This window comes from Coenobita brevimanus, chromosome 20, assembly GCF_032717465.1.
Source record: "Coenobita brevimanus isolate Jiangsu-jjx chromosome 20, ASM3271746v2, whole genome shotgun sequence".
NCBI classification, from domain to species: Eukaryota; Metazoa; Arthropoda; class Malacostraca; order Decapoda; family Coenobitidae; genus Coenobita; species Coenobita brevimanus.
This window is the reverse complement of record NC_136973.1, coordinates 3,287,126-3,313,341: the sequence shown is the minus strand read 5'-3', so window position 1 is coordinate 3,313,341 and position 26,216 is coordinate 3,287,126. Positions and strand designations below refer to the sequence as shown.

The following is a 26,216-nucleotide window of genomic DNA, read 5'->3' as shown; positions in this document are numbered from 1 at the left end:
GATATAATGATAGTCACGAAGAAGTGCTTTGGAAAGAATGAAGAATAATATTTTCTTTTTCTGCCACTGACCTACATGAAATGAGCTGCAAACGACGAAAATTGGGCCAAGTTTGGGTGAAAAGAGTATAGGCAGGGGAGAGGTGTGGGTAATGGGGGTTTTGAAGTGAGGAGACAAAGGTAGGGAAATCCCGTGTGTTGCTTGAGTGTCCGGCAGGCAGTGACGATACTGAAATATACTTTTAAGAGAAGAACGAGACCGAGACAAGGGGAGAAATAAGTTCGTAAATATAAATGCAATATATTCATCCATAGTTGTTAGGTTAGATAAAAAGAAAAAAAGAAACAGCCTTGATATCCATACTCCTGGTTTTATAAGAGGTATGGTAGGCTTATGTAACAATGAGGATAAAAATCAATTATTCAAGTGTCAGCAGTGCAGTGTGTATGGAGGTAAGATCCTAAGTAAAATTGTTGGGGAGGGTTAGGATGTGTACCGTATCTGCTGTATGTGTAACCAAGATCATATTCATTTATGAGTACTGAGTTTTACGAATCACAGCTGGTCGTTCTTTGCAATAATGCATTAGTTAATCTTCGCTAATACTGTTCTCCAGGTAGGAAACAAATACAGGTATATGAATTTACTCATACGTCTGACAGTGTAAATGAACGCCCAGGGGCCCCGTAGGAGCCAAGGGGTGCATGAGTTTTCATTTTAGTGACGCTTGATTTTATTGATTTGACTCTTAAGGAAAGTAATGCGGTAATTTCTGTGATGATCCTGTAGTAAATATACTGTATTGTCGATCTACATACGCATAACTGCAGTATACACAAGTAACTTCTGACGAAGTAACTATATCTATACTTGCTGAAGAAGTGTGGCTAGCCCCTCCACCTTCTTTTGTTGTGTATGGACTTTGTGCACTTTTACAACTATGATTTTAATATTTCAATCCATCAGTAATTTTCTGGAGTAAGAGAACATGGGCAGCAGCGGCAGCATCAGGCAGCAGATGACTAGTAAACTCGTCTCAGGAGCCGCGACGTAACGCCAAGTAACGCCAGTCTCATTGCAGACGTCGGAAGTGAAGTGTGTGCTCCAGTGAACCACCATCAGGGCCAACATGCCGCGGGACAAGGCAGCAGAACAGCTCAATGACTTCAAGAAATCAGTGACGGTGAGTTGGGAAGACAGTTTTGTATGAATAGAAGAAAAAGATACTAATTTACAGGTAGGGCCATTTAGACTAGAACTGATTGATTATAAATACCCAGACTGTGCTGGCGAGTTGCTTGTATTTTGACAGATATATTAAGCACGAATGAAGTAGAACTGTGTCTTTAGAAGGAATGAGGGGTGAGAGGTGGTTGGAATGGGGTTACAGGGTACAGTTGGTGAGAGGAGGGAATAGGTATGGGATAGGGGGAGGGTGAAGGTGCGACGTGGAGTTGCAAGACGGGTAGTAACTGCATTAATTTGTGATGCTTATCGTCCTCCCCAGCCCATCTAAGGTCGGGTTGGTGCATTTAATATTTCAGGAATGCGTAAAATACTAGTGGATGAGTCTAATCGATCACATTTATATACCACATCCAACCACCGGCTCCATACCACACCCCACACAACCACAATACCACACAACCACACTGTACCTCACCCACAGCAGCCTTCTCTCTCTCTCTCTCTCTCTCTCTCTCTCTCTCTCTCTCTCTCTCTCATATTACTACCTGCAGACGGTTCTCTCTCTCTCTCTCTCTCTCTCTCTCTCTCTCTCTCTCTCTCTCTCTCATATTACTACCTGCAGACGGTTCTCTCTCTCTCTCTCTCTCTCTCTCTCTCTCTCTCTCTCTCTCTCTCTCTCATTTTTTTGCTACCTTGAGATGTTTCTCTCTCTCTCTCTCTCTCTCTCTCTCTCTCTCTCTCTCTCTCTCTCTCATATTATTGCTACCTTCAAATGATTCACTCCACCCCCCTCTCTCTCTCTCTCTCTCTCTGTCTCTCTCTCTCTCTCATATTACTGCTACCTTCAGATGATTCTCTCTCTCTCTCTCTCTCTCTCTCTCTCTCTCTCTCTCTCTCTCATATTATTACTATCTTCAGACGATCTCTCTCTCTCTCTCTCATATTATTACTATCTTCAGACGATCTCTCTCTCTCTCTCTCTCATATTATTACTATCTTCAGACGATCTCTCTCTCTCTCTCTCTCTCTCTCTCTCTCTCTCTCTCTCTCTCTCTCTCTCTCTCTCTCTCTCAGTCCAGCCATGAGAGTATGTGATCATGCATGGCTACTCTCTTGAATCAATATGAATCCATGCTTGGCCATTGAGTCACCAGTATGATTCGTATTTCTTTTCATTAATATAAGAACGTACCAGCATCCTTTTCACCCCATATCACACCCGATCACTACGAGGCTTCCTTCCTTTGTTGAATAAAATCGTCTTCCACAAGCCAGTAGAAGAAAGCAAAATAAAGCAGGACCATCATCGTGCTACAGAGGTTATTATAATTTTCTGCTGAATTGGCATTAATACTTGGAAGATTTGAGAAGTTCATAAGCTAAATAAAATAGCCTGTAACCCTGTTAGCCAGAGTAAAGTACTAAAATGCAGCACCATTCCTGAACAAGTCATTCAAAGATCGATTCAGTCCTTTGAGTACAGACGTACCGAAGCTGAACAAAATAATTTATATCAATTAATAATAAAAGCTAAAATGTGGTAGGTGGGGGCACTCGCCATCCACTCACTCGATATAGTGCTGCTCTCGGGTGTCTGCCCTTTATTCTCCTCCATCCTTCTTTCCTTCCATCCCCTTCTGTCTTTCTTTCCTTCATTCTTTCCTCGTCCTTCTGCCTACAGGTGACTTTACACTCCCTCTTCTGTCTTTCTTTCCTTCATTCTTTCCTGTTCCTTCTGCCTGTGGGTGACTCTACACTGAGTGACAAACCAAATGGTTTCCTGTACACCAGGAAACTATTTACTTCGTTGGGTGGTAACCATAACACCAAATTTTGGCACTTGGTGGTTTAGTGGGTAATTACGGTGCTCCAATCAGATTGAGCCGGTGAAGGTTTATATCCAAGGGGTGGTTGGGGTTTATTGCTCATGTATTGCCACTCAGGGATGAGTGAGGCTGGTCACTCTCATCTTAAATGTCAGGACCAACTGGCCTTGCCCCGGGTGCCTACACTCCTCATGGGGCAATGTAGGATTGGATGATGGAAGGATGAATAAAAGCTAAAGTGCAGCACCAGTCTGTATTGGGTAATGATGTGGTACCAATACTGAGCAATGCTTGCAAATTCTATTCATTCACAATGCCTCTTTGTTACAGGGAATTATCTTCTTGCCTACACTCAGGTACCATAATCCTAGAAGGGGTTGCTTTGAACAAATTGCCCTCACATTCCTCCTTCTCACACAGCTGTCATTCACATACTCCTCCTTATCAACTGTCCACCTCATCCTGTTTCTGTCTCCCCCTCTTCTCCACCACCTCCCTCACGTGCAGCTTACAGTACTTTCCTAGTCAGCCTTTTACTCCATTCACTCCATATGGCTAAACCATCTCAGGGTACTCCATACATTATACAGCATATCATCGTCAATGTTCATCAATATGTTCTTGAACTTCATCATTTGTCTGTCTGCCTCTTTGTGTAACTCAACATGCTCCTCTCTGAAAAAGCAATTTCACTCCTCATATTCTTGACTTATGACCTTCCAGCAGAGTCCAAGCTTCACATCCATGCTCACCTCCCTCTTCCTTGTCCTCGTAACTGTCATCAGTATATCAGCACCCATCCTTCTTTGCTCATCCAATATAATACTCTGTTGCAGCTATGTGACATCTGTAATGTATTTTTCCAGCATACCATTGAGTCAGTCAAATAGCTCTGTTGTGGAGGCCTTGGAGACACCTTGCAACTGAATCCAGTGTCAAAAAAATCTGTTAGAATTATGTTGAGACCTTGTTCAACTTAGTAATCAATTCATATTCTTGCTGGGACATTGCAGGCCTGATGTTAAAACTTTCCACAGTTTTATAGTTTGCATAAACATACAAATCCATTAAACTAGCATGTCACTATATGCAGTAATGTTGACTTGAACCATATTGTATCCTGCACGAGTCTAACTTCTTTGCTCCAGTGTCATATATTTAATTGTGATCAGGGTACCACCAGATGATTAGGGTATATTTGACTTAAGGAAGGACCTCTTAGTCATGAAGGGGTTAATAAAGGCTCTGTCTGGCCCATCAAGCTTTAAAAATCTGAGTGGAATTACCGTATATCACATGGAGAGAGTAAGAATAATATAAGAAGTAGGCTGTATGTCCTAGGGTTAAAAAGGGGTTTGGATGAACAGATTTTGTGACTTTGATTCTTGGCTTTCTCCATTCCCTTTATTTGGCTACTGATATTTCCCTGTACTTTGTAGTGTTGATTCTGATTGTTTTTTATGAAATATTGCGCTACAGTTGAGAATGATCTGTGCTTTGAAGTAGTTATACTGTATACTGTATTCTTGTACAGGTGGGGGAGCCCAACATCCTCTCATTTGTTCTATCTTCCAGTGACTCTGCACTAAATGACAAGCTACTTGGTCTCTTGTGGCCAGATTTTTTTTTTTTTTTTTTTTCATTTGATGGTAACCTTATAAACAAATGGATGTTTGGTGATATAATGGGTTGAGATGGTCCAGCTGGATGTGTCCTCATAAGAGTTTTATCTGAGGGGAGGTTGGGTGTATACTTCCATTATGCTGCTCAGGGATGAGGAACTGGTTGTTCTTGCCTTAAATATCTGGGCTAAGTAGCCTAGCCTTGGACCCCTAACCTCCTGATAGGGCATTGAATAATTGGATGATTGGTAGAAGGAATTGGTAGCAAAAGTAATCTAGAGCAATGTGATAGTAAGACCTGTTGTGAAAGCCTCAGATGTAGTATGTTTGTTTGTTCTGTATGTAAACTAGTCCTGGTAAAGAACACATTCTAGATGATGGTGGAAGAGATAGCCTGTGTTGAGAGCAGTGTGACTGGTTACTGCCAAGGTGCCTGCATGCCTTTCACTTGGCCTTTCACTGTCCCCCTTCCTCCCCCTTCCCCCATTGTCTGTATTTGGGGCACTGGTGGAGCCAGGCACAGTTCAGGTGGCCCACAATAGTATAGCAATTCTAATTCATGATAATAGCCGTTGGATGCTGTACCGTTTGTTGAATCGGTAATTAAGTCCGTAGCTGTTTACAGACGTTGTTACGGTACTTGAATTAATTACTATTCTTCACAGGATATTGCTCATGATTCTTGAAAAGTTGATTTTGAAATATAAAATTTAGTTTTTTGTTTCTTCATTATTTGAAGCCTTCTACTTGTGAAACTTGCGAGGAACTTGTTCCACTTAAAGTAACATTTTCCTTCACATATCCTAGACTTTACAATAGATCTGACTGCAATCCAGTTCAGGTACAGTATGTGTTGTGGATTGTGATATAAATATTAATGGTGCCGCTGATGAAAGCATAGAACTAATTTAAGAGTGTACTCCCCTACCACACTGTACTGAGCTGATATTAAGTAATCTCCTCTGTCAGAATCTGAATGGAATCAACTAGTGATTACCAGTACCAATATTAAAGCAGTATGTCCTCTGATCCATATGTTTTTGTCCTGTGATGTATTCTAATCATCATTTGATCACTTCTTGCTTGGATCAGTAGGAACTTTGTAACAGATTTTCATCTTGATCATTCCATTAGGTTTGTATGTAAGCTGGTGAACAGGCAGACAGAGATGAGAGAAATGTAACAAACTTTCACTTGAATTTAATCGCTTAATCTTTTGATGTAATAAGATCAACATTTTTTTTTCTTCTTCAATGATCTGGAAGTCAGATACACCAGAGGTGATTAAATAACCTCTGTACACCTTAGTTGACATAGGTGGTGACATGGATAAGGTATACAGCAGCACAATAAGTTCCTGTGAGATGTCAGGGATGTTTAAAAATATCAACAGTTTTCATATACCTGGTACTGTAATTTGAGTGAAACAGGTAAATCACGTCAATGGGTAACAATGGAGCTTTAATAAGCAGTCTTTTTGTAATTTACTGTCAGCATAATTATTGGAAAAACAGGGGAAAAACATAATGAGGACTTGCTGTATTTAAGAATGCAAGCACATATAGAAGGAGGTACTGTATCTTGTGGTAATGAGAGCAGTGATGGTTTCTTTTCTCAAGGTGACCTTTTTATTGCACTTCAAGTTTTTATTGCAATTTTATTATCTATGTGACCAGAGGTGGAGCCAGGAGGTTTGGGTAAATGTCAGTCATACTTAGTTTTTCTAATCGTTAGCAGTGCCGACATAGTTTAGCCATAGTAGGGTACTGTAGTGTATAGTGCTTAAGTATGGTGAGATTATTCTGCATACTGAAGAATTTTAAATTATCTACCAGCACAGTTTCTTTTTGTACAGTGGGTTGCAAATATGGTACAAATATAGCATGCTTTTTTTTTTTTTTTTTTTTTAACTAGGTATCAGTGGACCCCAATAATTTCAGTTTACTGTACTGTATGTCTACTGTTTAGTATTTAACTGCTTTTCTGGACTGTTTAAGTAATATGCTTAAGTTTCTAAGGTGTCCCCCATGCTGTTGTAGAGGTATAAACAGTTTATACTTAATTCCGTGTGGTGCATAAATTTTGTTGCAGGATTTAATGATTAACCTATGTTTATAAGATGTATGATGGAATGTAAAAACATATTTACTGTTATTTTTTTCCAGTTATCATATTCATTAACCAGGTTTTGTGTCAAGTTTATATACTGTGCTTCTTTTAGCACTATACTATATTGGTAGAAATCTAGAAAGCCTAGCCAACAGGTCTGGTGAGTTCAGTGCCCTTACCTTGGCATCCCTTCACTTTCATCCCCACTGCTTGCTTGCAGGGTTACCAAAGAGTGAGTGATTTATATATTGCAAGTAGACTTTTCATTATTGTTCATTAGCATTGTAAGGTGATCACTAAAGAATTGCTGAATACCTTGTGAGAATGGAGAGTGAAGCAGTGTGAATGTGGGGAAGTTTTTTGTGAGGTTACTGTGAGAGTTGAATCAGGAGGCCATGACTTGCCTTCTTGCCCCGTCACACACCACCACACACACACACACACACACACTACTGCTGCAGTTCACCACATTGCAGCCAGTTCTTGTTATAAGTTAGATATGTGTTCCATTACAGTATATCACAATGTTTTCCATACAGTTGTTAGTGTAAATTTGAAGACATTGGCAGTCATCCAAACATGGGTTCATTGCAATCAATCATTGCAAAGTGTACATTTATGAGAGAGCAGTAGTAATTGCTTGTCATGAGTCCTGAAGTATTTGTACCCAGTTTAGGTGTTTGTACCCAGTTGAAGTTCCACAAAACATGTACAGGCTCTCAGTCACAAACTCAGCCACTCCAACACTTTTACCACATACATTTTGATCTATGTGCTGTAAAAGCCTTCAGCACCTTACCTGTACATGAAGCACTGGGTGAAGGTGGCTTATTTCTCCAGTGAAACAAAGTGCTGTTTCTTGGCCCTACAGATCAGTTGCCCTTCAGAACCAGTAAATCACAGCTTGAATGTGTATAGTATGGCTGCCTGCCAATACTCGGCATATTCTTGCTGGCTGTCACAGTAAGGCACATACATTCAGGCAGCAGTAGAACACATGAACAACATCCATTCTCTCAGACTTTGGCATGCAACTATTGATTTGTGAATCTAGGTCGTTTTTCATTTCTAGATATGAATAGATTGGTAAAGATACCCTCTCCAAACATCTGATGGACAGTCCAGGAAACAATAATATGCACTGTAATTTTTTAGTTATTTCTTGATGGCTTAATGAAAAAAATTGTCCAGAAAAGGAAGCCTGTTACAAGGATTTGCATTGTGGTACACTTCATCTACTACTGCTATACTCAGGTTGTTTTTATGGAGGCAAACATGCACTTGACAGGTTGTGATTGGCTGAATGCAACATATCCAAATAACATTTACTAACCCAAATTTCCCCCTCAGATATATGTTGTCAATTAATAATGCTAATGAGTAAAGAGATTATGAAGTAATGTTGCATTCAGCCAATCATCACCAACCTCTCAAGTGCATCCTTACATCAATAAAAAAAAAAACTGAGTATAGATTGGCATCACTGTCATTGCCACTATCATTTAGTTAACATACTTACTGCCACTACCACATAGAATTCGCACCATTACCATTACTTTCACCCCTGCCATTCATGTGATCACTTATAATAAAACCACATATCACCATCACATAATGCCAACTCAGCCACTGTCATTACACCATCCTCCTCACCACACTCTTCTCATCTCACATAATTTTCGCAGCTCACTTCCTCTCTCCTTGTTGTTTTTGTTGTTGCCAGTCAGTTTGTCTCACAGTGTCATTAACCTCTTCAGTTGGGTAATGTTTCTTTAGACAGTGTTAATCACATCTTAATAATCTGTTTGTGTAAAAGGAGTTGGTTTAGGTTATATTTAAATCATACCATCATTAATTCCTTCACTCAGGTAACATTCTTTAGATGATAATATTCAACATTCCATTCAGCTTTCAGAGTGAAAGGAGTTTATTTTGGCTACCCATAGAATTTTAGAAGTCTTCCTGAAGGTGAACAAATTAATCTTGAGGTAGCAAGACCATAATGAGAAATATGTCATTGTCCTGTAAGGAAGGGATTGACTATGTGTTGATAGCTGGCATGACTGCTTATGTGAATTACCATAGTAGACTGGTTCTGATAAGGGGTCTATATGTGGTGGCATTGTGATTGTATACCCTGGGTTGAGCAGTTGTAAAGTCCACTTGGGAACTAAACTTGCCCATATTTCCTTGTTCCTCTCTGTGGGAAAGACTCTGATCTGTTGAGTTGCAGTCTACCACAAGGGGGTGCTGGATTCCAACATGGCATATGTTTTGTATCTGTAGAATGGTCCCACAGAAGCCATTGCCTACCAGTGGCTAACATGTCTGCATGGCCAGACAGACAGGTTAAGCAACAATAACAGCCACATCACATACTTTTACCCTATAAATTAGCATACACACCACTAGAATATCCACATACCACTGTTGCTATGCCAACCACTACCACAACAATTGAACACTGCCAACACACACACACACACACACACACGTCTTTCTTGCTGACACAACGCACTCATATTTTGATTCTAACGTAACTCTTTCAGTTTGGTAATATTATTCTTTTGTTCCCACTATATCCAGATAGTGTTATTCAGCCATGGAGAGACTTTTTTTTTAACTGAAGGAGTTAGAGATAACTTTCATTTACAGTACACCTTCACAAGAGATCTCCCCAGGTCTTAGTGACATTGCCTGGACACAGCAAAATTGATAAAAGAAACATATTGGATTGCTGAGGTAAAGAAGGTAGTTTTTATAACAGATCAATAATGTTAAGGAATTAATGTATAGTGTAGTGATATTCCTTGCCACTCATGCTCTTATATCTGTCAGCCAGCCTTATCCTCCGTCTGTTGCCGGCAGATCCAGGTCTTTGACTCACAAAAGTCAACACACCTCATCTTTCACAGTCATCACAACACCCACATATCATAAACATTATTAACACAACATGCAACATCAGTTATTACACTGCTCATAAATCATATGCAACACACACCTACAATTCCAATATGCTAGTTTCTCAGAATTACAGTATCAGTCGTATGGAAACATTTGTGATACTGTATTTTTTTTTTTTTTTTTTACACATCACTGATGTACAGTGACAACTTGCTGTACTGTCTTTAGTTGTGGTGATTTTCTTCAGTGGCAGTAGTATGGTATGGTTGTTGTAGTTGTTGTGGCCTAAGATCATCTAAACATGAACCCTGTGCACTGCAGGCTAGTGTTGCCTTACTCCTGCAGTCCACATGCCTCCTTTTGGAGGATAGAGAGTACAATAGTAGCATTGCCGGGTCTTCATCTATGAGGTCCAAGTTGTGGCTAAGCCCTATTTTGAAGAGCTTACAGCAGCATGGTGTGCACACATTGTTAGCCAAGTTTCAAACCAGGGGGCCAGTGGGAGGGCCTGGGCCTGCTCATAGCTACATCACTGTTAGGGAAGGATCTGATAGATTGCTAGATATAGATAGAAAGATATACTGTACCTGGTAAGTTGACAGAAAGTTGAATCAGTAGTAAAAGAGATAGATACAGTAAAGTTGAATGGTAAATGGATGGATAGATAGATATGTAGTACTGTATATGACAGCAGCTCTCTCAAGTGGTTAATCAGCCATGTTATCACCCTTTGGTACAAGTAGTATCCAGCCATAGAGCAAACACTCTTGATAAAGATATTGGATGGTACTGTATTTTACAAGTACAGTATTTACTGCATTTGTTACTTTTCCTTGACCCATTAGCCTTGAGGATGTTTTCATAATTTTAATCTTGCTACAGTATCTCCTGATTATTTTATTCAAACTTATGATTTTTTTCTGGAGGTTTTGGATGTTTATTTTATGCACTGTAAACCTCCCAGAATATGAGAGGCATGTCCTGAATTGAATAAAATCGTCTGGTAGCTGCAAAAATGAACTAAAAGGATGTCACCCAGCCTCAGGAATTAACAGTGCTGTTTTCTGTCTTGGAGATGTCAGTAAATGTTTATTCAGTAGTCAGTGCAGCCTGTTTTGTACTGGTATACATACCTTTGTACTATGGTAATATACCTGTATTCACTGTTTCAGGTACTTTGATGCTTTTTCTGTCACATTGTCATGCTGTAGTAAAGAGATTTCCACTGATGGTTTTTAAATCTGCATTTTGAGGTATCTCAGTCTCAAAGTAGTAGATGGAGTGACCACCAACCAGTCACTTGAAGTAATGCTTACCTTCAAGTAATTCTGCACTGAGTGACAAGCCATATGGACCCATTTACTGGATTGGGTAGTAACCAAATATCTCTATCTATCTATATACCTAGGCTTCTTCCCCCAAGGAAAGGGAGGTAGCCAAGACAGGACGACACACTCCCCATTTACTCATCCATTCAAACACATTCATTCACATCTTAGCCCCAAAGGGGAGAACGGACAGATCCTCACCGCACCACACCACACAAGGGTCAACTGCACAATGCAATCAGTGACATCAGCAGCAGGGCCCGACAGCAGAGCTGGTTTACCCCTGCCACATCATAACAGACCCATCCCCTTACCCGCACCTGACCTGACTAGCTGATCAGACCAAATGCGGGAGAATATCCCCTCAGGGCTGCGTCATCACTTATTCATTTACAATTTCTCTCCATTTATTTCTGTCACGCATAGCCACTCTTCCTTACTCAACAGACATCCCACTCGCATCCAGCAATCTCTTCACACAGTAACCATATAACCAGCAAATAATCTGGTGGTTTAGTGGGTTGAGGTGCTGTATCTGGATATTTATAAGATCCTGATGGATCTAAGTCCTAGGGCTGGATGGAGGTAATTGATCACAAAATGCTATTCAGGGCATGCAACTGGTCACCCTTACTTTAAATACCTGTATCAAAACTGAGTTGCATAGTCACAGGCCCAGGTGCTCATAATGGGACACTTAAGGATTGTATTAGATGATGAAAATGCTTCGTATTTTCAGTACATTAGCAGATCTGAAACCTGAGTGTGTATCATATGTTGGCTTTGAATTGCCTCCTCTCTTTGATATTTTTTATCCTCATGGAATATACTAGAAAAGCAAGTCTCTGTCTGAAGGGGCCAAGAGGGAGTGGATCTTCACCTAGGAGTGGCTTGTCATTGTTTAAGGTTTAAGCAATTCATAAAAAGAATTTCCAGTTGGCTGAAAAAATTTACGTTAAGAAATCATGCAGAAAAAAATGTTGCCTGTCATTATTTAACCAGTTCAGCCGAGGGATGTCTTTTTCATATTGATTTTGCCATCCCATGATGATTTTATTCAGGCTAGGATTGACTTTTTGAACTGTATGGGTTATATACAGCCTTAATAAACTCCTTAGAATATATGAGGCCTTTCCTAAATTAAAATAATGTGGTACCTTCTGGGATAAACTGAAAGGGACGTCATCCAGAGTCAGGTGGATGGGGGTAAAATAATATGTTAAAGGTATTTCCTGTTGGCTGATGGAGTTTACTTTAGGAAATCATGCTGGCTGAGAAAAAGTAGGAAACTCCCAAGTGGAAGAATCTGCACCAGTCATGACTCCAGGTTCACCTCCAGCCAGCCAAGGTCATACATGCACATATGTATACTCACAATCACATGCACGCACACACATGTGCACAGACAGAGAGAGAGATAAAGAGAGAGGATGACAGCTGCAGGATCTCTCATCTTGAGCCGCCTCTGGAAAAAAAAAAATCATTGTAGCAAGCCCAATTTGATAGCCTGTTCCATGATAGCCTAATCATGGTAGCACTAGGATTAAAGATATTTTCGTTGTTTTATAGTACACCTCCTCTTGTATGCCAGATATGTTTTCCAGAATGCCACACCCTTTTTCCATACATATCTGCTGCAAGGCAGAGGAGAGAAGCACACTGGTTTTATAGGTAACTTTGGAATTTTTAAGAAGTACAGTTTTGCATGTTACAGTGGGCTTCTAGCAAAAATTACTGTCAGAAAAGGCAGCTTATACTATAGGTTTTATGCACTAACTTAGCCCAGAATTTTGTCCTTTTGTAGTTTATTTCACATAGACAGTGGCAAAAAGAGACAATACTTCAGCTCTGCATCCTTACTGTGGCACTTCTTCATTACTAGCGTTACAATTCATTGTTAATCTCTTGTTACAGCTCAGCATTCAAGATGGAGAGATATTGATTTTAGGTCAAGTTTGAGTAAAATGAGTATAGTAAAAAGAACTTAGCATAGCATTTAGTTAAGCATTTTTGTCCCTTTATCCATCATCCAGTTCTTTTATCACCCCATCTGGAACATAGGTCCTCAGGGATAGGCCACTCAGATCAGTTAATGAAGGCAAAAGTGGCCAGTTGCTCTTCCTTGAGTAGCATATGAGCAGTGAACCCTAATTACTTTATTTTTTGTGTAAATAGTTTTGAGCTAGGTCATATGATTGGCTTATTTATTGAAAGACTGCCAGTATATAATTTCAGGGTGATGTGGAGTATGAGGCTAGTTTGTTTGGTTAATTAGAAAAGTGCCTTGAATGTCATCTTATAACCACCTAAAAGTAACACAGAAGGTCCTTGTTATAGTTCTTTCCTGTTTAATATGAAGAAGTTTACATAAAAGTTACCTGTTAAAGGTTTATTTTTGCCCGTAAAGTTGATTTGCTAGTTTCCCATAATTTACGGTAGCTGGAACACATCACTAGTACATATCGAGGAATTACAATATGAAGAAATAAAAAAATGCAACAAATACAGGGGAAGGTGGAATTATGCTTGACTGGATTTTGACTCTTACGACATGGAGAGAAAGAATGCACGATGAGCCAAGGATGAAATTATGTGAGAAAGAAACGAAAGGTCAGGGTGAGTTCAGAATGCATCCCCTGTTTGTAGGTTGGCGTATTGCATTGTTGAGTCCAGCATCCCAGGAGCAGCATGTGTAACAGTGATTTGTGGTACAGGACTGGACTGGTATTTGCATTGTAATGGTGGAAGAATTTTTGCATGGAGTATTTAAAGCAAAATTCTGTTATGTTTCTCTTGTTCTTGGTGTTTTTTTTAAATATTTTTATAATTTTATCTTGTTTTTTATCATTTTTCCTTTTGTACATTTTGGTGAAACTCTGAATTCTTTTTTGATTTGGTGACAATATCACTGTACTTGTAGCTTAAATGTTAATTGTCTGGTGTTAGCAAGAATAAATTATATAAGGGATCACTGGCTAAGTTCCACAGAGAATTAATTTTTGGATTTAGCCTGTTCAATCCAAGAATGTATCATGCTGTATTTTGTTAGTGCTTCCACCTGGTGATGGTATTGCATTTTGGAGAGACTTTTCAAATTAGAGGGCTTGGACATAGCCTTCATTAGCCTTTCTGCTACTAGAGGTCTGCATTAAGTTGAAACTACAGTACATTGTTTGGTGGTAGTAAGAATAAAAATAATAAAATGTACAATTAGATTGAATGGGTTGAGCACCAGTGGCAGACTGAAAGATATACAAGAACAATGTACAGCGCATAATTTTTGGAGTTGAGCACCAATGACAGAAAGTAAAAAGCATACAACATCTAAATACTGTACTTAACTTTTGGATTTAAGCCACCTGTGACAGAGAGTAAGAGACATACAGGGACCAATTAGCTTGGAGGCAGTTGTTTCATGGCCATCTATTGCTGGGGGTTTCTGGGGGGTAATAAGGTCTTGGACATAATGATGATGAGAACTGGTAACTTAGTAGACTGTCTAAATTCACTGAAATTTCATTTATATGTGGCATTGTCCTGTCATCACAGAAGCTATGTACATTATTTGCTCCTATAAAGGTGCATTTATCTTCAAATGAAGCAGCCATAATGACCATTCATCTCATATTTTATTTTGAGTGAGATATTTCTTAACTATACCAAGCAGTGACTTGTGATTTGAAGATATTATCTGGTGTAAATTGCTAATAGCTTCCACCCTCTTGTGAGCAAGATAACCCATTTAAAAGTAGAAAATCTTATCATCTGTACTTGATGTTTTAAAGGTCTTTGATAAGGTGTCACGTGCATTTGTTTGCTACAGTCTTATTTTATCTTTTTTTTCTTTGTAATAATGCTTTATTGGTACCTGGTGGTCTACTGATAAGAATGTCAAGGTCAAAGTGACAGCCTTGCTTGGGTTCAGTGGCCAAAAGTTTTTTTTTTTTTTTTTTTTTTTTTTTTTTTTTTTTTTTTTTTAATGCCAAGTAGAGAACTAGCCTGGTCGTATACCCTTAAATTTACAAGATTATGGTAACCTCACCTCAGGCTCCTATACCCAGAAGAGGTGACATGGTGTGTGGCATTGATAAAAACTGTTGGGCCTCAGAAAAAGCTTCTCAAAGTCAGTGCCCAGACATGGGTACATAAAAATGAAAAAGTATGAAATGTCGTCTGTTAGTGAAGTTTAAAAAAGGAATGAGTGCAATATTTTTTAATATTGTATATGAAGTGCCTTTGTAAAGAAGTAAATATGCAGATGCTTTGGTTTGTGAGTTAAAGGCAGGATTTGGGGAGGCTTGAATGACTGGGTGATCAGTTTATGCTGGCATGATGTTTGGTAGAACTGTCGTGGGTATCCCTTCTTTGTTCTGAGATCCTTCATCATTCCATCTCATAGATATCATTTGGATAATGATAATAATGATTATGATGATGATGATGCAGTGATTATGATTTTTATATGATACTGTGAATTAGTTGTATAAGGAGTACAGGCAGTTCCCGCTTAGTGTAAGGTAGTGCAGTATGTGTACTGTGATAAAAGTGCAGTGAGTTTGCATGAGGTGTGCTTCTAGTTCATGATTGTGAGCTAAGAGTCTGAAGAAAACTCTCATTATTTACATCAGAGCAACTTTATAATGAATCACAAGCAAGTTAATAAATATTTTGATAATAGAACAACTTGAAGTGAAACAGCTTCAGTCCAATAATGTACTGTATGTTCCATTTTATTTTTGTGATTTGTAGGCATCTTTATTCAGTTTTGGAAATGTATTTTTTAACTAGGGAGGTTAGATGTAGCCTTTGTTTCATCCTGCACCACATGAGATCATCCTTTAGGTAAATAAAATTGCCTAGAGGGAGCAGAAAATACATCAGACTGAAGAGGTTAAACAAGGACTGAGTGACTACGTGATGTGTTAAGGTGTGCAAGTTCATCTGTTCATGACCTATGCTGTTGCCATGGCCAGTTCTGTCTCTGACCTTGGTGTCTGGTTTTGCTATTCCCCTCCCCCCCTTCCTGGAATCCTCTCGTGGTCTCTCTTGGTATCCCCTGTTTGCCAGCATCCTGTCTTGCCACTGCCCACCTCCATCTCTCCTGTGCGTACAGTATTTATAAGGAATCTTTGCCAGTTAACAGTATAAATAAATCTCTCTAATTATTGATACCTCCTCATTTGTGCAATTAGAAAGGATAATAACAAATTTACATGATAAGTCTGTAATACTACTTAGCCAGTTTTCAGGATAAACAAGACTTTCTTTCCCCTTTCTTCTTAGTAATACTCATCTCCTTCCCCTTCTTTGCCTTTTCTCCTTTATAATTGTGTACCTTCTTTTCTTTATCACAGGGCCCAGCTCGGCTTACGACAGGCCATGGGTGCCCACTGGCGGACAAACTCAACTCCCTCACTGTGGGACCTCGTGGACCCATCCTCCTCCAGGACATTCAGCTCCTGGATGAAATGGCACACTTTGACCGAGAACGCATCCCAGAGAGAGTCGTGCATGCCAAGGGTGCAGGTCAGTAAAGATGTATAGGCAGTTTGTGTTTTAAGTCAGGTATGTACTCCATAATACAGTATTACCCTTACAATTGGTACTGTAAATTAGGGGACACTAAATAATTTTTGCAGTATAGGTAGCAGTAGAGCTTTAATAGGCAGTTGCATTTTGCCATGTGATCTTTATAACAAAAAGGAAGTCTTAAAATGAGATTTACAACAAGGACTCACTGGAGTCATGGTACAGTAATTAACTCGTTGAGTGTGAGTAATATTCTTTTTAATGTAGTCTTTATACCACCAAATTTTTCAGCTTTGGTAAGGATCTTTGTATTCAGAGGGATTTATTAGAACTGCTTGTTTATCCAACCCTTCCATGTATGTTCTAAGCTGAATTAGATCATCAGAAAATGTCAAGCATAAAATGAAAAAGACATCCCTAGGTTCAGTGAGCTAAAGAACCATTGAGTATATTTTAAAACTTTACTTGGAATGGATGGTTTTTGTGGGCTCATAGCATTTGGCTATTTTATTTATTTATTTATTTATTTATATATTTATTTATTTATTTGTTGCATATAAGATATAGTTATGTTTCTCTTTCAAATATGGCATGTCTTCATCCCTTCTGACATTAAACTGTACTTATTTTCATCTGTGTTTTTACTAATAGCAAAAATCTTATGCCAGAGTTTAATATGCAGAAGAGGTTCACTTATGTCATTTAGAGGCAACACTGTAAAATCTTATTTTTTACCAGTTACTGAAAGCTAACTGTTTGCTTTGTCTTTTGACCTTTTGAGACACAGCTGCACCCAGGTTAGTTTTTTCATGTAGTTGTCCACATGTAGTTATGCCATGTTACATTATACTGTACTTACAATGCCCCTGTACTCATTTCATTTTAAGTTGTCCTAAATTTACCATCTCATAATAAATGTGCCATTGTAACAGTAAATTAATACTAGAATATGAGTTTAGTAACAAAGAAGTGTTACAGAAAGGATGTATTGCTGTAGCATTATCTTATTCTGCCACTGAATGCATGAAATGACCTGCAAAAGGGCAGAGATCTGGGACAAGTCAAGATGAAACTAGAGTCTGAAAAAACTACACTTACTGTAAGTGGCTCATGACTTCTTGTGTATCTGCTTTTCAGGAGCTTTTGGGTACTTTGAGGTAACGCATGACATCACAAAGTACACAAAGGCTGCCATCTTCAGTGAAATCGGGAAGCGCACACCTCTGGCTGTCAGGTTCTCCACTGTTGGTGGTGAGAGTGGATCAGCGGACACTGCCAGGTTAGTGTTGACTGGCGTTAACACCTTCAGTCCAGTGATGTGTTTTGTTGGTTTATTGTCACTATCCCCAGACGATTTTGTACAACTTAGGAGATACTTCATCTGCCCTCTTCAGTGCAAAAGATCTCATATTAGTTGAATAAAATCATCTGGAGACAGCAAGAATACACCAATAAAATATACGACTGGATTCTCAGGATTGTCTTGATTATATACTGGTGAGAGAGAAGGTAGAGGAGTCTTTGAGAGAGTGAGTAAGGTACAGCATGTAAAGCTAAAGTAACTGAGAGGCATGTTTGTCATAGTCATTCCCTGTTCAAGGATTCTTAAGAGGGAGCAAGGCATTGGCAGTAATGTCAGGGAAATGGCACATTTGATGTGGAACCATCATTAGCATTGCATTTGTACAGATATTCCTCATGGTGACAGAACACATTCCAGAGTATCATGTACCTGCAAAGGGAGAGAAAAGAAAACACTAATTTCCTGCATAACCTGACTTCTGAATCACCATGTATAGGAGTATATAACTCCTTAATCTCTCCCTTCCCCTTCCCAGCTAAAGTACACAAGCATTCAATTAAAAGCTGTATCCCTACCTGTGCTCTTTTTTTGTGTTTGTGCATAGGGACCCACGTGGATTTGCAGTGAAGTTGTACACAGAAGAAGGCAACTGGGATCTGGTAGGCAACAACACCCCCATCTTCTTCATCAGAGACCCCATCCTTTTCCCATCCTTCATCCACACTCAGAAGAGGAACCCTGCCACCCATCTCAAGGTAAATAACTAATAGGGCTTTGACTGTATGAAACTTTAGATCAAGGCAATATTTCCCTACTCAGCGTCAAGAGTGTGCTGGGTAAACATTGCTCTATTTAAAGAACTATTAGTGATTCATTTACTTGTGGTTCATGGTGTAAGGGTTGTGAGGTGAAGAAAACTTATTTTTTGCATCCTGGTAATGGGAACTAGGGGTAATGAAATTGGACTTGTCATGTTAGTAGATGTTTAAAGTAAATTACAAGCAGTCCTCATAGGATAGGGATATGTACCAAATATAATGACTTTTTCCATACAGTTGTTCTAACTTTAACCACTCAGTTTTATACACAACAGTGAATTATACCAGGCAGTTTTTCTACAGTAGTGTAATCAGAATCTATAAAAAAAAAAAAAAAATGAGGATTTGTGTTTTCCAGGATGCTGATATGTTCTGGGACTTTATCTCACTGCGGCCTGAGACAACACACCAGGTGTCCTTCCTCTTCTCCGACCGTGGCACCCCTGATGGCTACCGGCACATGAATGGCTATGGCTCACACACCTTCAAGCTGGTTAATGCCAAGGGAGAGGCAGTTTACTGTAAATTCCACTACAAGACTGACCAGGGCATCAAGTAAGAAGGGAAAAAATATGAAAAGGGTAGAAGAGATAGAGTTCTGCAGTTCCAGATACCATACTGTAATTTATCACCACCATCATCATCATCATTGTGACCTCTGTTGTTGTTGTTGATGATGATGATGATGATGATAATGGTGATGTTGATGATAATGATGATGATGATGATGATGATGATGATAATAATGATGATGTTGATGATTACCAGAGTGATGGTGGTGGAGTTTGTTTGAGAAAAACGGTACTGTACAACTCTAATCCTATTTATTTGTTTAATCTTACCCATTCTTTTGGTAGGGAGAATTAACTACCAGGACAACTCTAAATGATATTATCAAATAATGTGGTAGCATAGCCTCAACCCGTACATTTTGCAAGATGCACTGTATTATAGGGATTTTGTTTTATACTGTATTTTGTGCTAGTTATGTGTAAATTTAGTGCCTGTTATATCTATATTCAGTGTTAGCTTTGTGTATATTTAGTCCTGAGTATGTAGATCTTTAGTGCTGGTTATGTTGATGTTTACTTCTAGTTATGTGTATATTTAGTGCTAGCTGTGCATATACTGTACATTATTTAGTCCTTGCTGTGTTTATACTTAGATCTAGCTGTGTATGTTTTTTGCATACCATGTGTATGATTAGTAGTAGCCGTATATGAACCACTAAACTGAGATTGTACACAGGAACTTGACGGCCAGTGAGGCTGACGACCTGGCTGGCACTGATCCAGACTACTCCATTAGGGATCTCTACAATGCCATTGCCGATGGAAACTACCCCTCGTGGACTTTCTACATTCAGGTATGACTGACCTTTTTTGTTGTTAGAATTCTGTTGACTGAATAGAATCATCTATTGTTTTATATACCACTTCTTTTTACCCTAGCAGGAGCATATGGGGCTGAGGCTAAGCTACATTCCCTTGTGTTGTTTTTTTGAATGTTGACCTAGTTTGCATCATTAACATGTATATGAAAGAATATTGAGGTGTAAAATGCAAAGTAAATTACCAAGGAAAAGGCAGTACAAAATTACCCCCCCCCCATCTGACTAATGTATTTCTCTACAGGTAATGACATATGAGCAAGCTGAGAAGTGTGAGTTCAACCCCTTTGACCTGACCAAGGTGTGGCCACATGCAGAGTACCCTCTAATTCCAGTTGGCCGCATGGTCCTTGATCGCAACCCCAAGAATTACTTTGCAGAGGTGAGTGGTTCCTATCTTATCCAGTGGAGGATATTGATGTCAGTCTCCTGCAGACTATGTTTTACAGACTTCTCATGTTCGTGATATTTCAATGTTTCTAATGTACAGTATTGTACAGTATATTACATATCACTTTGTATAATCTTTCACAGTTGCTGTGTGTTCTCCCAGCTAGTTTGAAATCCCATATATAGATCATTGTACTGTATTTCCTACATCTTTTGCGTCTTATGTAGCCAAGATGCAGATATTGCACTTTCAAGCTGCATGAGACAGATTTTATTACTGAAATTGAGAATGCAGTTACTGTATACTGTATTGACTTTTTTGTCATCCTTTGAATATACAGTATGTCTGACTCAAACTTATTTTTTCCCAGACTGAACAGTTAGCATTCTCCCTCCTACACTATAAATGCATCTTATTTAAATAATTATTTTTCAGGTTGAACAGTTGGCCTTCTCCCCTGCCAACCTGGTGCCAGGTATTGAGCCATCACCAGACAAGATGTTGCAGGGTCGTCTCTTCTCCTACAACGACACTCACCGCCACCGTCTAGGCGCCAACTACACACAAATCCCTGTTAACTGCCCCTACCGAGCTCGTGCCAAGAACTACCAGCGCGATGGGCCCATGACTATAGATGATAACCAGGTGAGTGGGGCGAGGGGGGGATCAAACTTTTCAGGAACTTGATCTGGGTTTTGTCCTGTCAGCTGATAGACAAGGCTGCTTTTATGCATACATAAAAGCCAGGCTGTTGTACTCAGCATAGGGAGACCTCTCATAATGAAGGGAGTATAACCCCTGCAAAGTTGAGGCTTTTTTTTTTTTATCATTGAACAAAGTTAATTCAGCTCAAGACAAGGACATATTTTTCATTTTACTCAGGCTACACCAAATGATTTTAATCAACAATTTTATTCAGCGTTTAGTAATGAAGGAGTTGATTAAGGCTATATCTAACTACTCCAGGTTGAAGAATGTCTACTGAGTTGAATAATATCATCTGCTGGTGGCCTGATTAAAATTAAAAACATGTTATCAAGCTGAAGGGGTTAAATACAAGACCACCAGTATGTAAAACTAACTTTCTTCAATCTGTCTTTCAGGATTGTGCCCCCAACTACTACCCCAACAGCTTCTCTGGGCCAATGGATTGTAAGAGCTATGATGATTGCAAGTTCCACGTGGCTGGTGACATCACACGTTACAACAGTGTTGATGAGGACAACTTCACCCAGGCTGGCATCTTCTACCGCAAGGTGAGGTATAGGAGTAAATCCAGATGTAGTGGATATAAGTAGAAAAGTGGACAGCACTATGAAGGCTGTGGGTATAGGAAGAAAAGTGACTTATGAAGACTCAGAGTACTATAGCAAGGAAAGTGGTTAGGCTTTGAAACTTAGGTTATCAGAAGAAGAGTGGCTGGTGCTATGGTGGCTTTGGATGTAGAAAGAAAGGTGGATGGTGCTATGAAGCCCTTGGGTGTAGGAAGAAAAGTGATCGGTCATATGAAAGCCTTAGATGTGGAAAGAAAATGGAGAGTCACTATGAAGGCTGTATTACAAACAGCTGGCTGTGTATGGAGTGTGTAAAAGTACTATATGAAGGTGTGGGTTACTTAGTCCACCTTAACTTGACCTAAAATTACCAAATGTCAATCTTGAATGATAAGCTGTAACTATAGCATGGTACTAGTCATGGCATAATCTTACAGAAAGGATTGAGAGTCTTTGTGTTACCTTATTCAGCCATTGAACTGTGGGAAATAAGCTGCAAAAGTACAAAAATCTCTGCCAAATTCAGGTGGATGACGTATAGTACCCAAGTTTTGTATGGGTGTGGGTGCAAGACTTTGTTAAGACATGAGATCAGTAGAAATGTGATTTTTTTTGTACATTTTGGGTCAGATAAGAGCCTTAAGAAATTTGTGAATGCTATAGAGTAAGAAAGTCTGTTGCTTAGAATGAGGAAGTGAGTACTTTATGGTATGGTCATATAGAGACTTTATAAATGGGGTAGTGAGAAGAATGTACACTATATGAATGAGTTTGCAGGTGGGAGGTGTGGAAAACCAAATTGATGATGACTGTATACAGTAAAAGAATATGTAGGAGTGTGAGGTATGGAATTTGAGGAAGCAAATGAATTTATATGAATGAATGAAATGAATTTATAAAGGAGTGAAGCGGATGGACAAGTTGTATGGTGATTCACATGTCAAGGGTTGCACCAATTTTCATAACAGGTAATAAACAAAATGCTGTAATTCCATCCCCCAGGTACCTTGTTTACAAAGAGCATCTTAAAAAAAAAAAAGATGGATTGTGAGGTGGAGCTACAATTCCAGTGGTTTGATTGATGTGTAAATGGCTGTGGTACATTTTGTTGAGCACGTAGTTCTTCTCTTCAGCTTTTCCTTCCTATAGTGGAAAATAAAGTTAAAAGGATGATGAATTATTATGCATATGTTGTCACAGCAGTGAGACGGCCAACAGAGTGTGAAGTCTTGATTTATGTTGCCTTGCATTATGGCTTAAGATGTTTTTCCTGGTATTTTTACAAGGTAATAACACCAGGTCTTTCCATCTTAGGTGCTGAATGAGGCTGAACGAAGTCGTCTGGTCCAAAACATTGCTGGCCACCTAATTAGCGCCCAGGAATTCCTTCAGGATCGTGCTATTAACAACTTCTCACAAGCATGCCCAGAGTATGGGGCAGCGATACGTGAAGCCCTGATGCGCCTCAAGTCACAGGCAGCCAGTCACACTGCTGGGATCCATGCTGCCCCAGCTTCAAGTGCCAAACTCTAGTATCCACATTTCTTGTACTGCTGTCACACAAACACCTCTAAAATTTTTATACATCCCATTATCACCGTACTAGTATCATACAAACATTAGTTTCTTGTATGTCTGTTCATTCTAGCTTACATTTGTCAAGGCAGACGTATATTGTTGGAAGCCATTATGCTAAACTACCAACACTGTTATATGCATGTCAGAATTTTTATGATAACACTGCCCTACCAATACCAATGCCAGCATGACTATAAATATTGTCATGTTTGCTCACATGCCAAGAACTATCAACCACATGTGCACACACACACACATATACACACATTTTTCGATTCTTCATTCTATCCTCTGTATCTCTGGATGCTGTGGGTTTCTCTTAATGTAGCAGATATTGAAGATAATTATTCTTAGTAGATTGAAAAGCCTAATCTCTGATGACAACTGTTGGGTGCTGGTTTGTGATATTTTATTTGGTATAAGTGACCTTTAATACTAGTTGCTGCACATTTATACTTTTATGCTGTTTGAAAACATTTAGTTAAACTGGTCAGAATAACCTGTTACTGTATATTATTATTATGTTTAAACTGTTTATTATTATAGTTTTGTTGTATATGGTATCAGCTGATTTCAGGCAAAAAATAAAATTGTAATTTATGTTGTAATATGCTGGATACAGAAATTTATCTCTGTTCCAGGAACAGTTAGTAAATAGTTTTATACCATTATCATTATTGTCTTTATCTGGAGGTATCAAAACAGTTCACAGCACATTTGTTAATCCCTTCATTCTGATGACATGATTTTTCATTTTATTTTTACTGCATTCATATTTTTTTTTTTTTTTTTTTTTTTTAAATAATTTTCAACTTAGACAGGCCTGTGAGAAGCAATGAAGAGATTAATTAAAGATATATTCAGAAGTATACAGCTTGAAAGTCTCTCCTAATGCTGACTAGAACTGTTAAGAGATAGTAGGAGTAAAGTAAATAGCATGGTGGATTCAAGAAGTTAAATAATCAAGGTACCAGAAGTGCCAGGTCCTCTCTTGCTAGTTTATTTGAGCTGTCATCCTTGGGTAGAAAATTTCAATCAAACAGGTGCAAAATCTGGCATAAGGTTCATTATGCAGTATTTAATGACTGCAGCCAGGTTATCTTTGGCCAGGAACAACTGAATGAACTTACTGATCATTTAAGTATAGTAGTAGTAGTAAGGAAATGTCCATAATGTAGTAGTAAAGTGATACAGGTATATTTAGAACCTTAGTAGCATGGTATAAAGCGAGGAGCAACTGAGAGCCAGAGAAGTAAGTAAGGATAAAGTTGCCTGGAATGGGTGCTGTCATGACCAATCTTTGTCTGGGTGATTCCAAGAAGGAGCAAGGTAGCATTCATGATGGTGTTAAAGCACAGTGGCTTTCAGAGTTGTGATTTGCCTAGATTTATAAGCATACAGATTTATATGTTACCCTACCACTAAAGAATATGAATTTATTTGTGTAACTATCGTGTAGCTGACTTTATTATTAATACATACTGGTACATGTAAGTTGTTTGATAAACTCCTAATGGACCACTTTTTTATCTCTATTTTCCAAACGTTGGCAGTATGGTTGATTGGCAGATGCAAGAAAAGTGGGTATAGTCAATTCATCTTCACATGCCAGAACTGCGCCAGCCCAAGTTGAATACTAAATCTTAGTTGCATGAAATTCAATGAGCCTTAGTTTTAAAATAGGGACAAGTTTCCTGCAATCTGTCCACACTTAGCCATCAACTGAATTGAGAAGGGTTAGAGATCATTTTCAGGTTAGAATAAACACTCTATCACATGAAAAGTTAATTGAGAGGAGTATTGAGGAAAATGGGTGGTTGGAGTCTAAAAAATAAAAATAAAAGTGGAAAAGCAAATCAGTGGCAGATGAATATGAATGAAAAGTGGTGGAGGAGTTAAGAGTCAATGAAAGCTGAATGAACAGCTAGTCAGAGTGATCACTGATGTCAAGGAGATTATTTGGTCATAATGGAGACAATGGAAAATAAGAGGTTGACAAAGGGTTTTCGGCTTAGGAGGCTTCTACCACCTCTTCCTTATCAGTCTCTTTCTGTATAGTAAACCAAGGAAAACAAGGGATGTGTGTTGGCCTTTGATATAGATAATACTGGAGAGCTGGTGCAGGACAGAGTAAGATGAAGGAGTGCTGTCTGATGAAGCTGAATGACCTTTGTTACATGGAAAACAGTTGTAAAACTGAAAATGATGATAATGATAGGTTAATAATTTCATGCATGGTATTTATGCAGTCTATGTTGATGTAAAAGATATAAATAAAATGAAAGAGATAAATGAGGTGTAACATACAAAAACAAGAGTAAAAGCCTACTAAGGTTATGAAAATGCAGTCCTAAGAGTGAATGGGTGGAAGGAGGAGAAGCACATCGAGATGAAAAGATGAATCTATGAAAGAGGGATTTGTGAGGTGGACAAAGGGATTAAGGATAGAAAGAGTATTGAAGCCACTCAGTCCTTTCATTCAGCAACACAAAACAAAACTCACAGTCCAGTATGCCCTCACTATAATGCAGTCCCCCACACCACAGCACTCTCACCTTATGCGCCTCACTATGACAACACAATATAACCTCAGTGAAAGATCTATGGGGGTGTCTGACTGAAACAGCCAGTTCACTGCAGTTTAGTGGGCTCATGTTGAGATGAGAGGAGTCAAAAACCAACACATATCATCACCTGGGCACTAGTGCTTTACCTAGATGATCTCTGAGAGAGAGAGAGAAACTGATCACACAGAAAAATAATCTTGTATTGACAGACTGATAAAATTATCAAACCACTCATGACTTGTCACATACAGACTATTGGTTGGTGATATGTAATCAACAGGAAAAAAAATAATTAAGAAAAAATAAAATACAAGTAGTGGCAGGTGGTGGTGACCATCATCCACTCACTTGATGCAGTGCTGCCTACTTCTTCCTTAGCCTTTATC

General features: G+C 38.9%; 1 protein-coding gene across 1 annotated transcript; it reads left to right on the top strand.

Moving 5' to 3' along the window:
• Nucleotides 1–1,050: 1,050 nt before the first annotated feature.
• Nucleotides 1,051–24,702, top strand: LOC145391962 (catalase-like). Its single transcript, XM_080266462.1, has 10 exons — nt 1,051–1,183; nt 16,335–16,506; nt 17,647–17,788; nt 18,417–18,567; nt 18,989–19,185; nt 19,879–19,996; nt 20,265–20,402; nt 20,847–21,056; nt 21,515–21,667; nt 23,000–24,702. The coding sequence occupies exons 1-10, from the start codon at nt 1,130–1,132 to the stop codon at nt 23,216–23,218; spliced, it is 1,554 nt and encodes a 517-aa protein (XP_080122588.1). The 5' UTR covers nt 1,051–1,129; the 3' UTR covers nt 23,219–24,702.
• The last annotated feature ends 1,514 nt before the right edge of the window (nt 24,703–26,216 follow it).